Source organism: Acinonyx jubatus, chromosome A2 (assembly GCF_027475565.1).
Source record: "Acinonyx jubatus isolate Ajub_Pintada_27869175 chromosome A2, VMU_Ajub_asm_v1.0, whole genome shotgun sequence".
Lineage (NCBI taxonomy): Eukaryota > Metazoa > Chordata > Mammalia > Carnivora > Felidae > Acinonyx > Acinonyx jubatus.
Window position 1 is genome coordinate 6,411,619 of NC_069383.1, and position 16,414 is coordinate 6,428,032.

Sequence of the window (16,414 nt, forward strand, 5' to 3'; positions counted from 1 at the left end):
TATTGGTGAAATCTTTGTTAACCTTTGGGATCAATATCATACTTGTGTCATAGAAAGAATTGGAAAGGTTTCCTTCTGTTTTAAGTCATCAGGAATAGTTTAAGAATAGTTTAAATGAGACCCATGAAACCATCTGGGCCTGGTACTCTTTTGTAGGGGAACTCTTTAACTACTTTGTTGTTTCTCCCATGGTGATTGGATTGTTTCATCTTTCTGTATTTATGGGACCAACACGGATAGTAGACTACTGCAGGATTTCAGGGAGGAACACAAAGGTCATAAGAGTGAGGTGATGGTTTCCACTTACCTCCATTGATTCTTTTTCTTCTCCTTCCCTTTTTTATGCCCCAGAGGCTCCTGGTAGTGACATGGCGTACCCTCAGGACAACACTCTGAGGATTGTACTAGTGGGGAAAACTGGAAGTGGGAAGAGCGCAACGGCCAACACCATCCTGGGGAGTAGAGTCTTTGAGTCTAGAGTTGCTCCCCATGCTGTCACCTCCAGCTGTCAAAGAGCATCCCAGGAATGGAAGGGGAGGAAACTTGTTGTTGTTGACACCCCAGGGCTCTTTGACACCAAGGAGACCCTGGATACCACATGCAGAGAAATCAGCCAGTGTGTCCTCTACTCCTGCCCTGGGCCCCATGCCATCGTGTTGGTCCTACAGCTGGGCCGCTACACAGATGAAGAGCAGAAGACCGTGGCATTGATCAAGGCTCTCTTTGGGAAGCCAGCCTTGAGGCACATGATCATATTGTTCACTCGCAAAGATAACTTGGAGGAGAAGAGCCTGAGTGACTTCTTAGCAGATGCAGATGTGAAACTAAGAAACATCATCAGCGAGTGTGGGAACCGCTACTGTGCCTTCAACAACAGAGCCTCAGAGGCTGAGAAGGAAGCTCAAGTGCAGGAGCTGGTGGAGCTGATAGAGGAGATGGTGCAGAGCAATGGAGGGGCTTACTTTACTGATGCCATTTACAAGGACACAGAAAAGAGGCTGAAGCAACAGGCAAAAGTCCTGAGGAAGATCTACACTGATCAATTAAATAATGAAATTAAACTAGTAGAAAAGGAATATGCTCATAAATCACAGGAAGAACAGGAGGAAAAAATAAAATCTCTAAAGAGGAAGTATGCTGAACAAACAAAAAATATCAGGGAAGAAGCTGAGAAGGGCATATTTGAACATGTTTTAAATGTGATTATGTGGGTGCTTCCAAAAATATGGTATATGTTTTGGTAGTAAAGTCCATTTCATTTTTTCTTCTGAATTTATGATGATTTGCGATAGTGGTAGATTGTAGTTTCCATAGACAACTGTGACAATAGCTTCTACTTATTCTTCCTATAACCTGACCCTGTTACTCCTGCCACTGAGTTGTGGGGCCTGTGTCCTCTACCTTGGAACTGAGCAGATCTGGGACTGTTTCAATTAATAGCAGATGGTTGAAGCAACACCTTGTACTCTAAGGTTACATATGGGCAATGCTTCCTTGTCCTCTTGGGGTTCTTGCCCTTGGAACTTGACTGTCATGTTGTGAGAAAGCCCAGGCTGCCTCTTGAGAGGCCCCCATGCAGAGGGCCTGAAGTCGCTGGCCCACTTCCCAGCTCACCTTTCATTTGTGACTCACACCAACTTGCCCGCCATGCAAATGAGGCAACTTTGGCTGTCCCAGAAGCGGGCCCTCCGGATGCCCTGCCATCTCAGGCGAAGTTGCAGAAAGCAAAGATGATCCATTCCCATTGAGTCCTGCCCAAATTGCAGCTTTATGAGAACAAATAAATGATGGTTTTGTTTTTAACCACTGAGCTTCCGAATGCTTTGTTATGCAGCGAGAACTAACTAGAATGAAGCCTCTTCCCAGCTCTCACTCCCACCGCCTCCCCTTCCCACCTGTCCCTCTTCACACAAAGTTGGCATAATCAGGCAATGGCATATAGAGTTCAAAGACCCAGTAAAATTCAAATCGGAAATCCTGCACATGTTAAGTGTCTGAACCACTGGTCACATGTGTCGTTGCACCGCATGGCCACAAGTCCTATGTTAGGGAGGTATTTGGTTTCTCTGGAAAGATTGTTCTGTGGTTCATGGAGACCTGAAAGTCACAGGTTTCTTTTACTGTGTTTCTCTCTTTTCTTTTTTTAGGGACAATCCTAACTTAAGATGTCTCCAATTGTATCCGAAAAATCCACATCTGGGCCACATATTTTTCATTTGCCTCTGCAGAATCACACTTCACCTTGGCTCTTTGCCCCATGAGGCTGATATATATGCACTGCATTGGTGGGATCTCTTGCTCTCTGACTTCTGCCTGGTTGGCCAATGGGAAGTCCAAGTCAGAGACCCTGTGGAAGTAGAAAAGTAAGGCTGGGGTATCCATTCTCCCACCTCTATCTCTGCAGGGCCATCTCTGACTAGCTGCAGTCCTATGCCAAAGGTCATAGCTCCTCCCTTGGTGGCCTTTGTACCCAACTCTCCTTCTGTGTTCCAGTATTTGTTCACTCTCTCAGGTTTGGGTTGTAATTTTTCACCGATACTAGTAATGTCCCTTGTGATTTGCAAATTCCCTGTGTCTACAGCTTGTAAGATGCTCTTTCTCTAAACTTTCTCCAAGTACCTAATGAGAGAAGACCGCCTTTTTCTTGCTAGAATCTGATTGATAAATCTTATGATGCCCACTTCTCTTTCAGAACGTCTTTATTGTTGTTGATGGCTTAAAATTCCCTCTAGTGTTTGTTTTCTTCCACCAGAAATATCTCTCCTTACCCTTCCATGGTGTGACATTTGCAGTGAGTAGATGAAAGGTTCTGTCTTGCTAAAATAATAGAGAAAATTCAGTTAGATGGGTGACTTTCTGTCACTCATGAGGATTGCAGACACTCCAAATCCAGATTATTAGAATTTTTACAGTCGTCCTTTTTTTTTGTCTGTGAACATGACTGAGAATATTTACCAATGAGTGAATATTAGGGAGACAGATTAGAGATTGAGTCTGGAAAACATAAGATTCTAAATACCTGTTCTTTCTAAGATTCATCAGAAGTATTCAGAATGCAGTAAAAACAACAAGGAAGAAAAATCTTCTTATGAGAAAACATGTGTCAAATGATACAGCAAGACCAAAGTACTCTCTGCCATCATGCAATTCTTATGTTCAAAAGTACTTCCTTGTAAGTGACTCATCTGTGTGATAGTATCTCTAGGGAGCAAAGTATTCATGCCCTGTCTTGAGGTTTTTCATTTAAGAACCGTTTAAAGGATATTTTCCCTCAGAGATATGCAGAAGCATTCTTAATACAATTAACCTGTGTGAGGGCTGTTTGAATGTGCAGCTTACGTGAGCTAATTTCTTTTTTCCCAGCCTTAGGTTCTATTTTGGAAGGTAACACATACCCAGAGAAAAAAACGAGTAAATCAAATAAATCATTATCTCTTCACTTGACAATTGAAATATTGCTCACTCACTTCTCTTAACATATTTTATGTCCCAGTTTATTCTCAAGATGGTTCTATTTCAGTGCTGGACTGTGGTATTTCCAGCGTTTAATGTGTGCATGATCCCTGTTGTTGAAATATGTGATAGTCATGACTCATGATGGGGAATTTAAACAAGGATTCATAGAAGAAGACCTGAGGAAGGATTTAGGTGTGAAGTCTACTGTGAAGGATGTGTAGGATGTGTCCATGTGGGTGATGGGTATGATGATCATGCTTCTGTTCAGAAACAGGAAAGTTCAGGGTGACAGGTAAGATTTTCAGGGGAAGGGTAGAGTCAGGAGCCACAGCGTTCAGTTAGGTTTGTGACAAGTTGAATATCAGATGTCAAAGGTAAGGTCCAATATAAATGACCTGCATTAACTTGAAATCTGGGTCCAAAGGTTACCCCAAAGGCTTGGGGTAAATGTGGGTGGATATTAACATAAATATCTCCAATTTCAGCTGAATCTTTCTAATTGCCAATACCCCACAGTCAAAAGCTATATGCCAGAAGATCCACATAGGATGCCCAAAGGAAGAAGCGAGAACCAGTTTTGTGAGATTTATTCCTTCAACTAATTTGATAGATATTTGAAGGGGTCAAGAGGAAAGGACTTTTTTTTTTTTTTTAGGTTTTATTTAAGTAATCTCTACATCCAATGTGGGACTCCAACTCATGACCATGAGGTCAAGGGTTGCATGCTCTTCCAACTGAGCCAGCCATCTCCCCAGTGCAGAAGGTGACCCAGGTGAAACCGTGTGACTATATAAGGGAAGCCCCACAGGGACTCCTCTCTGTGTGCCATATCCAGCGAGATGGAGGTTTCCTCTTCCCGAAAGCTAGTGAGGTGGCCTCAGGACTTTGATGCTGCCAGAGGGATGTGGGTGGTGTATGTTAAGAGACTTGATGTGTGTCCTTTGGAGTTTGGCTTTGCTCCCTGCTGGACCCAGGGGATACATGAAGGTTATTGCTGTGTTCTGTGGAGGGAGCAGGGTACACATGGTGGTGGCTGTCTTGGAAGCAGTCAAAACTTTCACTAAGGAGCGGGGGGAGGGGCAAAAGTATAGGTTCCTCATATCAAATGTGGGCCATACAGTAGGGAGGCAGCCAAAGCCAGTTTGAGGGGGACTTGCCCAGGGGCCCAGCAGGGATCCCAACAGCTTCTGTGTGGACCAGAGCTCTGGAAGTCCAGGCACCAGGAACAGACATGGAAGCAACCAGCGGGAAGGGAGAGAGTGGCCGTCTGTTGGACTTGTGATTGCAGATTCCCAGGGAAGACTCTCTAAAGACTCATTAAAGGTCTCCTGGGCGGGGAAAGAGCCACTAAGTATGCTGCCACCATCCCCCACCCCCACCAAGGCCAGACTACACCTGACTGGTCTTCAGTGTTCCTGCCTCTTCTCCCCCAGCCCATGAGCAATCAGAGCCAAGGCAAGGACAGGAGGAGAAGGGCAGGTTGGCGAGAGCTCTAAGCAGCCCTGTCTACACTGCAGGTTCTTCTCCAGGAGCAGGCATATGCCAGGGATTGTAGAAAATTTACCCTTCAGTGAAACTGAATAATTTTTTAAAGTGTTTATTTATTTTTGAGAGAGAGAGAGGGAGACAGAGTATGAGTGGAGGAGCGGCAGAGAGAGAGGGAGACACAGAATCTGAAGCAGATATGTATTTTGCTGATTAATTTTCATTCTTTCTCTTTCCTAATACACACTGAAAGCTAAATTTTAATTTTTCATAGGCTTTGAAATGCAGTAATTTAATTACACTTCATTCCAAATATCGATCAATTTCTGTTTTTGTCTCTTTTGACCCATCAGTTATTTAAAACTGTGTTCTCCAATTGCTAAACGTATGACATTTTATTTACTTTTCTTTTAATTACATTGTGGTGAGGAAATGTTGTCTATATTATTTTAATACTATAAAAATTTTAAGCATTTCTTCTTGGATAAATGTAAGAGTAATGATAATAAATGTTTCCTATGTACTTGAAAACAGCTGGCTGGAAGTTTTCTGAAATAGTCTACATATGCTCATTAGATCAGACTTATTAATCATGTTGCCTAAATCTTCTGACTGCTTTTTGATTTTTTTCTATCTTCCTGTTCTAGAAATGAGAGATGTGTGTTAAAATCTATCACCATACATGGAGATTTGTCTATTTCCTCTTGTGATTCGATTATTCCCTTTATACATGTGATGCCTCCCTTTGTGGTGCATAACATTGTAAAACCGTGTTTTATCTTGATGAATGGGACTACTTACACTACTTACATGAGCAGGGCAGGTGTTTCAAGACCGTGGTGTGCGTTCAACTCATCTTCTCTGATCTCTCCCCTCTTTACCCTCCTCTGTGATTTTCCTTCTTATACAAGGGAACATCTCATATCTTTTGTAATTTACAAATTTTTGTTCATTTTCTCTCCTTCAAAGACCACTAAATGATTCAGAAAGGCAAGGATCCTTACCAGCTCTCATTGCTGATGTATTCAGTTGCCCAGAACAGTGCCTGGCACATGATAAGCTCTTGATAATTATTGAATGAAAATTCTATGTAGTTTGATATTCTGTTCTTATTTGTTTAGAATTTGCTTGTAGGTTTACCTATACTGTTGCTTTCAAGTTTTCCCTCACTTAACGTTTTTGACTTGAATTTCTTCTTCAGTCCCCTCCAAAACTCTTTATTTTTTTTTTTAACTGAAAACTTTAGTGCATTTATCATAATTAAAACTTGTGACCTATTGGGATGCATGAAGTTTTATTTTTTACTTTCTATGTGTCCAACCAGTTCCATATTTCTCTTTCTTCCCCTTCCTCTTTGTGGTTTAACTTGAATTATTTAGTTTTTTTTCCCCCCACATTTTATGTTTTTTTCTCTACTGGTTTGGAAATTATCTATGCTTTTCCTGAAATCGCCCAGTGATTACAACATACATTCTTAACTTCTCAAAATCTCAAGAAATCTATATTTTAATCTTCTTCGTATACAACAAATTAGAACATTTTAATTCCATTCCCACCCTTAACCCCAATCTATATATTGTTATTGTTGAATATTTAATATTCTCATTCCCCCCCCTTTTAAACTTTATGAAGCATTAGTATTATTTTACATAGTTTGCATTCATTTAAACTTACCTTTTTTTCTTTCATCTGTGACTTACTATCTGGATTACTTTCCTTTTGCCTCAGATACATTCTTTACAATTTCCTCTAATGAGATTGTGCTGTTGGCAAGAACTCTCAGTCTCTGTTACCTGAAATGTGTGCATGTATTTTGTCCTTATTTTTGACAGTGATTCTGAGTCTAGGATTTCAGGTTGGCTGTCAGTTTCTCTCAGCACACTGAAAATCTGCCTCCACTGTTTCTTGGCTTCCTCTGTTACTCTGCCTGGCTCAGTTGATATAGTGCCTGACTCTTGCTCTCAGGGTCATGGGTTCGAGCCCCATGTTCGATGTAGAGCTTACTTAAAAAAATCAGGGGTGCTAGGGTGGCTCAGTGAGTTAAGCGTTCAGCTCTTGTTCTGTGCTCAGGTCATGATCTCACAGTTCTTGGGATCAAGCCCTACATTGGGCTCTTCACTGACAGCACAGAGCCTGCTGGGGTTCTCTTTCTCTTTGCTCCTTCCAGCTCATGCTATATCTCTCTAAATAAAAAAAAAAGTATAACTCCAAATATCCCTTCCTCAAATGTCATCTGTCTGTTCTTTCTGACTCCCTTTAAGATAGACTTTCTGCTTTGATGGGCTACAGTTTTAGTATGTACTAAGGTGTGAATGCTTTCTTACTTTCTTTCTTTTTAATGATTTATTTATTTTTTAATTTACCTCTTAGTTAGTTAGCATATTTACAACAATGTTTTCCGGAGTAGATTTCTTAATGCCCCTTACCCATTTAGCCCATCTCCCCTCCCACAACCCCTCCAGGAACCCTCTGTTTGTTCTCCATATTTAAGAGTCTCTTATGTTTTGTCCCCCTCCCTGTTTTTATATTAGTTGTGCTTCCCTTCCCTTATGTTCATCTTTTTTGTGTCTTAAAGTTCTCATATGAGTGAAGTCATATGATATTGATCTTTCTCTGACTAATTTCACCTAGCAGAATACCCTCTAGCTCCAACCACATAGTTTCAAATGGCAAGGTTTCATCCTTTTTGATTGCTTGTAATACTCCATTGCATATATATATACACCACATCTTCTTTATCCATTCATCCATTGATATGGGCTCTTTCCATACTTTGGGCTCTTTCCATACTTTGGCTATTGTTAATAGTGCTGCTATAAACACTGGGGTGCATGTGCCCCTTCAAAACAGCACACCTGTATCCCTTGGCTAAATACCTAGCAGTGCAACTGCTGGGTCATAGGGTAGTTCTATTTTTAATTTTTTGAGGAACCTCTATACTGTTTTCCAGAGTGGCTGCACCAGTTTTCATTCCCACCAGCAGTGCAAAAGAGATCCTCTTTATACACATCCTCAGCAACATCTATTGTTGCCTGATTTGTTAATGTTAGCCATTCTGACAGGTATGAGGTGCTGTCTCACTGTGGTTTTGATTTGTATTTTCCTGATGATGAGTGATGTTGAGCATTTTTTTTCATGTGTCAGTTGGCCATCTGGATGTCTTCTTTGGAGAAGTGTCTATTCATGTCTTTTGTCCATTTATTCACTGGATTATTATTATTTTTTTGGGGGGGTGTTGAATTTGATAAGTTCTTTATAGATTTTGGATACTAACCCTTTATCTGATATGTCATTTGCAAATATATTCTCCCATTCCGTCAGTTGCCTTTTACTTTGGCTGATTGTTTCCTTTGCTGTGCAGAAGATTTTTTATTTTGATGAGGTCCTAATAGGTCACTTTTGCTTTTGTTTCCCTTGCCTCTAGAGACGTGTTGAGTAAAGTTGCTGCAGCCAAGGTCAAAGAGGTTTTTTTTTTTTGCCTTCATTCTCCTTGAGTATTTTGATGGTTTCCTGTCTTACATTTAGATCTTTCATACATTTTGAGTTTACTTTTGTGTATGGTGTAAGAAAGTGGTCTAGGTTCATTTTTCTGCATGTCGCTGTCCAGTTTTCCCAGCATCACTTACTGACAAGACTATCTTTATTCCATTGGATATTCTTTCCTGCTTTGTCAAAGTTTAGTTGACCATACGTTTGTGGGTCCATTTCTGGGTTCTTTATTCTGTTCCAGTGATTTGAGTGTCTGTTTTTGTGCCAATACCATACTGTCTTGATGATTACAGGTTTGTAATACAGCTTGAAGTCTGGGAGTGTGATGCCTCCAGCTTTGGTTTTCTTTTTCAAGATTCATTTGGCTATTCAGGGTCTTTTCTAGTTCCATACAAATTTTAGGATTGTTTGTTCTAGCTCTGTGACGAATGATGGTGTTATTTTAATAGGTATTGAATTGAATATGTAGATTGCTTTGGGTAGTATTGACATTTCAACAATATTTGTTCTTCCTATCCAGGAACATGGAATCTTTTTCCATTTTTCATAAACTTTCTAGTTTTCAGTGTACAGATTTTTCACCTCTTTGGTTGGATTTATTCCTAGGTATTTTATGGTTTTTGGTGTAATGGTAAATGGGACCAATTCCTTGATTTCTCTTTCTGTTCTTCATTATTGGTGTATAGGAATGCAACCAATTTCTGTTCATTGATTTTATATCCTGCAACTTAGCTGAATTCATCGATCAGTTCTAGCAGTTTTTTCATGGAATCTTTTGGGTTTTCCATATAGAGTATCATGTCATCTGCGAAGAGTGTAAGTTTGGCCTCCTCTTGGCCAATTTGGATGCCTTTTATTTCTTTGTGTTGTCAGAAGTGCAGTCTTTTTTTTTCAATATATAAAATTTATTGTCAGATTGGTTTCCATACAACACCCAGTGCTCATCCCAAAAGGTGCCCTCCTCAATACCCATCACCCACTCTCCCCTCCCTCTCACCCCCCATCAACCCTCAGTTTGTTCTCAGTTTTTAACAGTCTCTTATGCTTTGGCTCTCTCCCACTCTAACCTCTTTTTTTTTTCCTTCCCCTCCTCCATGGGTTTCTGTTAAGTTTCTCAGGATACACATAACAGTGAAAACATATGGTATCTGTCTTTCTCTGTATGGCTTATTTCACTTAGCATCACACTCTCCAGTTCCATCCACGTTGCTACAAAGGGCCATATTTCGTTCTTTCTCATTGCCATGTAGTACTCCATTGTGCATATAAACCACAATTTCTTTATCCATTCATCAGTTGATGGACATTTAGGTTCTTTCCATAATTTGGCTATTGTTGAGAGTGCTGCTATAAACATTGGGGTACAAGTGCCCCTATGCATCAGTACTCCTGTATTCCTTGGGTAAATTCCTAGCAGTGCTATTGCTGGGTCATAGGGTAGGTCTATTTTTAATTTTCTGAGGAACCTCCACACTGCTTTCCAGAGTGGCTGCACTAATTGGCATTCCCACCAACAGTGCAAGAGAGTTCCCGTTTCTCCACATCCTCTTCAGCATCTATAGTCTCCTGATTCGTTCATTTTGGCCACTCTGACTGGCGTGAGGTGATATCTGAGTGTGGTTTTGATTTGTATTTCCCTGATGAGGAGCGATGTTGAGCATCTTTTCATGTGCCTGTTGGCCATCCGGATGTCCAGAAGTGCAGTCTTTTGATTTGACATCTGAGCTGGGATACACAGCACAGCACTCCAGAATGAAGAGAGAGCCCACAAGCTGGAAGAAGGACCTTAAGAAACACCCAGATAACTTTTGTTTCGGTATTTCTGTTATCCTCCCCCTCCCTAACACCCATCACCAACACCAACTTGTGTCCAAAGATGGTTTTTTAAAAATTCTGTGATTTCTCTTCTCCCTTTACAAGAAGCTCTTTCCTATTCCCTGTCCTAAAAGGATAAACAAAGAACTCTTCTTTACAAGAGAAGTCTGTCTTGCTCACAGTGTTGTACATTTTGATGTGTTTTGATGACTTTGTAAGGGTGAAATTGTAGTGTAGGGCTAACGTGTAGCTTGAGAGATAACAGCTTTGTGTTGACACTGTAGCTTGAAAAATAACAGCTTTGTTCTGACACTGAAGGTTAAGAGATAACAGCCTTGCTTTACTCTTGTAAATTAGGCTTCACCAATGAAGGAAACAAAAGTTCAAAGAAAAGAGCATCAGAGGCAGGGTCAAGGAGATCCACTGGTTGCAAGTTAATGGCAGAAAGTCTAAAATAATCACCTCATCCGGGAACTGTTTCTAACTCATCTGGGAACTGTTTCTAACTCATCTGGGAACTATTTCTCTGTTTTGTTCCCAGGTGATGATAAAACGATGTAATCGGCTATAAAAACTCTGTACCCCGGCTGTTCGAAGCCGCACTCTGATAAAGAGTGTTGGTCCCGATCGGTCGGCCTTGACTCTCATTGCAATAAACTTTGTTGTGACTGTCACTGGTGCCCGTAGCATTCTGTTTCAGGAGTCGTGTGAATGCAACAACTTCCCGTCAGAGGAGCCTGTCCTGAACAACTAGCATTTTCAACCTGTCCTTGTCAAAGTTTTCTCCAGTAATTTTGTTAGGAAACACTATTCAGGAAGAAAATTGGTTTTATGGAAGATTCATGAATCAGGCAGCATCTCATCCTGCAAATAGGGGGGCTCTCCACTGAGCTACAGAAGAAAGGTCTTTAAAGGCAGGGAGAGGGCATTAAAAGAGAAGACAAAGAAAGGAATTTATTAGCAAGGAATGCGTTGTTTAGGCAAGTCTGGCTTCTTAAGGGGAGTGGAAGGGGTCTGTCAGTAAATCCTCAGTATCCCAGGGGAAGGCCACCCTGAAGGAGTGCTAACAGACCACCGGAAGTGCATGATTGTGTGAAGAAAAGGGAACAATCTGAAGATGAGCCCAAATGTGGAGAGCAGAGAAGCCTTGGGAAATAGGGCAGGGAAACCAAGTGGCAAGTGTGCAGAAGAGAAGAAACTGTTGGCTACACGAGGTTGAGGTTTCCAGTACTGTCCACCTCCCTAAAACCACACATTATGTTTCTCTATGGCAGGAATTCACATTGAATGGCAACATCTAACAGCGGTCTGTGCTGCAGCCCCGGTGACCCCAGGAGCAGCTGCGGTGAGATCAGTGAGATCCAGTCCTCCTGGGCTGGGCTGGGGGAGGACAGCGAGCAGAGGGGTTCTCTTGTGCTGACAGCCAGACCTCATCCGGCTGGAGCAAAATGTTTCCACCCCTGTATCTGATCTCCTCTTCATCTCCTCTGCTTTTTCTTTCCTGTCCACCCTGTCCACTCTCTCCGGGTAAAACGCCTTTCTGTTTCTCCTCCCGTGATTTCCCTACTCCTCTTCGCTAGGGAGATGCCCTCAGGCTGTCCCAAAGTTGTAGTCTTGCATAGGGATGCTAACTAAATGATAATCTGAACTCCCATCCACATGTTTCCTTTGATAATCTTAGCCATTCTGTATTCAGTGTTCTCGGTTTCTGGAAATCTACCTGTCTCAGGCCAGGGATCTGGTTATCATGTGTGGACTCTGCATTGGGGATGGTTTTGCTAATCCTTGGAAGGAGGTGGGGACCAACTACAGATTTTGTGGAACCCATTGGCATTTTTCTCTGCTTCATTGGCATTTTAAAAAGAGTATTCCAATTGACAGAGTAGATGGAAGGGGACCAAATGGAAGCAGAGAGACCAGCTGGGAGACTCTGGAGGTCTGGATTCTGATGGTAGTGGGAGCTAGTGTGGTGGCCTTCAAAGTGGAGAGAGAAAAGTAGACAGATTTGTAGGTGGAGATCAGAGAATGTGCTGATATGGAAAGGAAAGGGAAAGCAAGGGAAGGGAAGGGAAGGGAAGGGAAGGGAAGGGAAGGGAAGAATCAAGGGCAGTTGCTAGATTTTGGGTCTAAGGGACTGGATCAATGCTGTTGGTGTCTCTGACAAATAAATGCAGTTTATAGTAGTGTCTCTGATGTTGTGAGTGTCATAACATATGCATTATGTTCACGGAGAGATGGATGGGTATAATACAGGATTCCCATTCAGGAATCAGCCTCACTCAAGGGCTGTTCTGGCAGGGTCTGCCTCCTTGGAGAAACAGGCTTTCAAATATGATTCACACTTATCTTCCACCTGGGTCAAGGGCGGTTCTGTGCTTTATAAATCCTGAAGATGGGGACCATATAGAGACAGTGAAGAGATATGCAATGAATTACTGAAAAGAAATGCAGAAGAGCTATATAGATGATTTGTTGTTTAACTTAAGGCACAGTTATTCTGAAAAATGTGAGAATTGTTATGCTGAGCTGGGATTACCTGTCAACTGTCCTAGGAAGTAGAATATGCTTAATCTAGTGAAGCTAAGAAAGTATAACTCTACTAATGCACTCAACTGTATCCGTTTTTTCTTTCATTAAAAATTAAAAAAATTATTCATTTGTGTGTGTGTGTGTGTGTGTGTGTGTGAGAGAGAGAGAGAGAGAGAGAGAGAATGAGCATGGGAAGGGCAAAAAGAAGGAGAGGGACACGCAGAATTGCATACAGGCACCAGGCTCTGAGATGTCAGCACAGAGCCCAAAGCTAGACTGGAACCCATAAATAGCGGGATCATGACCTGAGTAGAAGTCCAGCACTCAACCGACAGACCCACTCAGGTGCCCCTCCATATTTTTAAGAAACAGAGACGGAGAAGAGAGGAAGAGGGAGACAGAGAAAGAGAGAGATAATCTTAAGCAGACTTCGTGCTCAGCATGCAGCCTGATGTGGGACTCAACCCAAAAATTCTGGGATCATGTCTTGAGCCGATATCAAGAGTCCAATGCTCAATCGACTGAGCCACCCAGGTGCTCCATTTCTTTAATTTTTTGTGTATCAAGAGATTTTGTAATAATCTTAGAGAAATGTCGGTATTTTCTGGCTATAATTCTTTAATGTCTTAATTTAGAATATAAAAGCTTCAGTGGATTCTAAGTTAAGGTTTTTAACTTTAAATATAAATTATATTGTTCTCTCTCATGTCACAATCCCTGACAGGGTGGTTGCACACACGAAATAGAAAAAGACACTTTGTCTTTCCACACAAGCATCCCTTTTGTGCCCTGCAAGGTTGTGTTGGCCTGTGTAACCCCCCTGGCTGGCTTCTTAATGGCAGAAGAAAATTTCCATTTTGAATAAAAATGGTGTGGCAGGGGTCTCCCACTGAGATGCCACCAAGTCAAATTTTGTGTTACTTGCTGCATTGCTCTTATGAGGAACAACTACCAGCAGCAGCAGCTCAGAATTATCTTCTTAAACTACAGTATTTTGTTTCCTCTTCTGTGAGCTACTTAGAGCCCACAGAAAAATCTATTACCCAGGAAGAGTTAGAAGCTCCAGGAAATCCTGGAAAGTACTTGGGCATTCCCCAAGTATTGCAAGAGAACTTCAGGCTTTCTATAGACTTCGAATAGGCTTCTTTAGAAGCCTTCTATAGAGTTCCTGGGAGTCAGCAGTCACTTATGGGAGGGGACCCTGGGGCAACAGAGGAGGGGTGTGTGTGAGGAGAAATGGGGGGCCCTATAAGGAAGCAGCTGGAGGTCCATCCTAATGCTGTGGCTTTTGTTTCTTGATGTACCAGGGCTTAGAGACCAAGATGGAAGAGCTTCACAGCTGAGACTTGTCTTAGTGGGTAAGATCGGAGCAGGGAAAAGTGCCACAGGCAACAGCATCCTCAGAGAGAAAGTGTTTCATTCCAGCATTGCGGCAACATCAGTCACCAAGACCTGTAACAAAGGGAGCAGCAGGTGGCAGGGAAGAGAAATTGTGGCCGTGGATATGCCTGTCATTTTTGACACTGAGGCACAGGATGCTGACACCTGCAAGGAGATTGCTCCCTGCATCTTCCTGACCTCCCCAGGGCCTCATGCTCTGCTCCTGGTGGTCCTGCTGGGCCGGTACATGCAGGAAGAGCACAAGGCCATGGAAAAGATCTTGCAAATGTTTGGACTCAGAGCTAGGAGATACATGATTCTCTTATTCACCCGGAAAGATGACTTGGATAGCATCAATTTCCATGAATACTTAAAGGAAACACCAGAAGGTATCCAAGAGCTGGTGGGGAAGTTTAGTGATCGCTACTGCATTTTCAACAATCTGGCGACAGAAGCTGAGCAGGAGGCCCAGAGAAACCAGCTGCTGGCCCTAGTCCAGTGAGTGGTGGCTGAGCATGAAGGAAGATGCTACACTAATAAGATGTACCAAAAGGCCGAAGAGGAAATTCAGAAACAAATACAAGTGATGCAAAAACCTTACAGAGCAGAGCTAGAGAGACAGAGGGTGCAGATAAGAAGGGCGTTTGAAGACAAAGTCAGAAAGCTGGAAGATAAACTGAAGTGACAGAAATGAAGCAAAACATGGAGAGAGAATTGGCAGAGAAAGAGGTTTTCTATGTCCTAAAGCAACAAAATTCCAGTTATCAAATTGAGAGTCAATGTTGACTACTTGAATTTATCATAGGAGCACTGAAGAAGGCTTTTGTTTTTTTTCTTTCACCTGTTTATGGAAGATTAACTTGAATGAGAAGATCTCCTTATTTCCTACCCATTTTGTGCTGGCCCTCCCCAACCCCTCACCCCCCAACTCATTCACCAACCTTGGAGCACTCTTCCTTCTGTCTCTCAGACTCTCAAGACTAAGGGGTATAATCAGGTTCACTGTTGGCGATTGGTAGATATTTGATTGACTTAACAGGGGAGGGACAAATTCTCAATTTGTGGAACTCCAGAGTAGAACGTATTGATGCTCTTCTAAGAAGATGACCCCAAACTTTACCTATTTATCCTGAATAAAATCTAGATTCTTTCTAGATTGGTGTACCCTCTCCCTTTGTGACTTCTACTCACTTGTTTTTGCCTTTGGGACACAGTGATCACCTTCCCCATACAGTTTGTTAGAAAGATTGGTTCTTTGGGGTGCCTGCCTGGCTTGGTCGGTTAAGTGTCCGACTTGAGATCAGGTCATGATCTCATGGTTGTGAATTCGAGCCCCACGTGGGGCTCTGTGCTGACAGCTCAGAGCCTGGAGCCTGCTTCAGATTCTGTGTCTCCTTCTCTCTCTGCCCCTCCCCCACTTGTGCTCTGTCTCTCTCTGTCTCTCAAAAATAAATAAATTTAAATAAATAAATACAAAATAAAAAAAGAAAGATTGGTTCTTTGTGTTGGATAATCTATTGATGGAGATGCTTATAGAATTCTTTCCAGATGAATGGAAATTTATTTAGTAACAGTTTTACAGAAGGATTCAAATTGTTCCTTATAAGCTGCCCACTGAAGAACAAAGAGTTGTTTGGAAAATAGACCTCTCAGAACTCAACTAAGTGAAATGCCAGAAAGAGCAGTTGAAAGACAGAGATTCAACACAGAAGAGAACTGTTTGCTGTATTCAGATATATCTACAGCAACTTTTTGGCTGACTTCAATGCAACATATTTGCTGAATAACCAGTTATCTCCTTTTCATGTGAAACTAACTGTTGCCACTTCACCTCCATCACCTCAGACCTTTATTACTTACTGCACATACCACCCCCTCCCAGTTGAATAATTTGTTTGTTGTTATTATAATAAAAATTTTCTGTTCTCTCATATTTCTATAAAATTGGAGTGCTCTTTTTCTTGGAAAACATCTTTGCTATAATTTTCTTTATTATTTTCTTTAAAATGTATTTATTGATTTATTTGAGAGAGCATGAGCAGGGGAGAGGCAGAGATCAAGAGAATCCGAAGCAGGCTCCACACATCAGTGCAGAACCCAATGCAGGGTTGAACCCACAAACCATGAGATCATGACCAGAGCTGAAACCAAGAGTAGGATGTTCAACCGACTGAGCCTCCCAGGCACTCCACTTTTGCTACCTATTCTAAGAACACAGGGGTGAGTTTCACTTTTTGGTAAAAGTTCAAGATGATTTCGG

General features: G+C 41.9%; 1 protein-coding gene and 1 pseudogene across 1 annotated transcript in view; both read left to right on the forward strand.

The window, feature by feature from the left end:
* Positions 1–1,801, forward strand: part of LOC106984198 (uncharacterized) — a 32,075-nt gene extending 30,274 nt beyond the window's left edge. The window contains 1 exon segment of the mRNA XM_053217780.1: positions 352–1,801. Within this exon segment, the coding sequence (XP_053073755.1) occupies positions 352–1,244 (893 nt within the window). The 3' untranslated portion in view covers positions 1,245–1,801.
* A 9,142-nt stretch (positions 1,802–10,943) lies between these two features.
* LOC106975103 (GTPase IMAP family member 4-like) lies at positions 10,944–16,030 on the forward strand (annotated as a pseudogene).
* Positions 16,031–16,414: the final 384 nt, after the last annotated feature.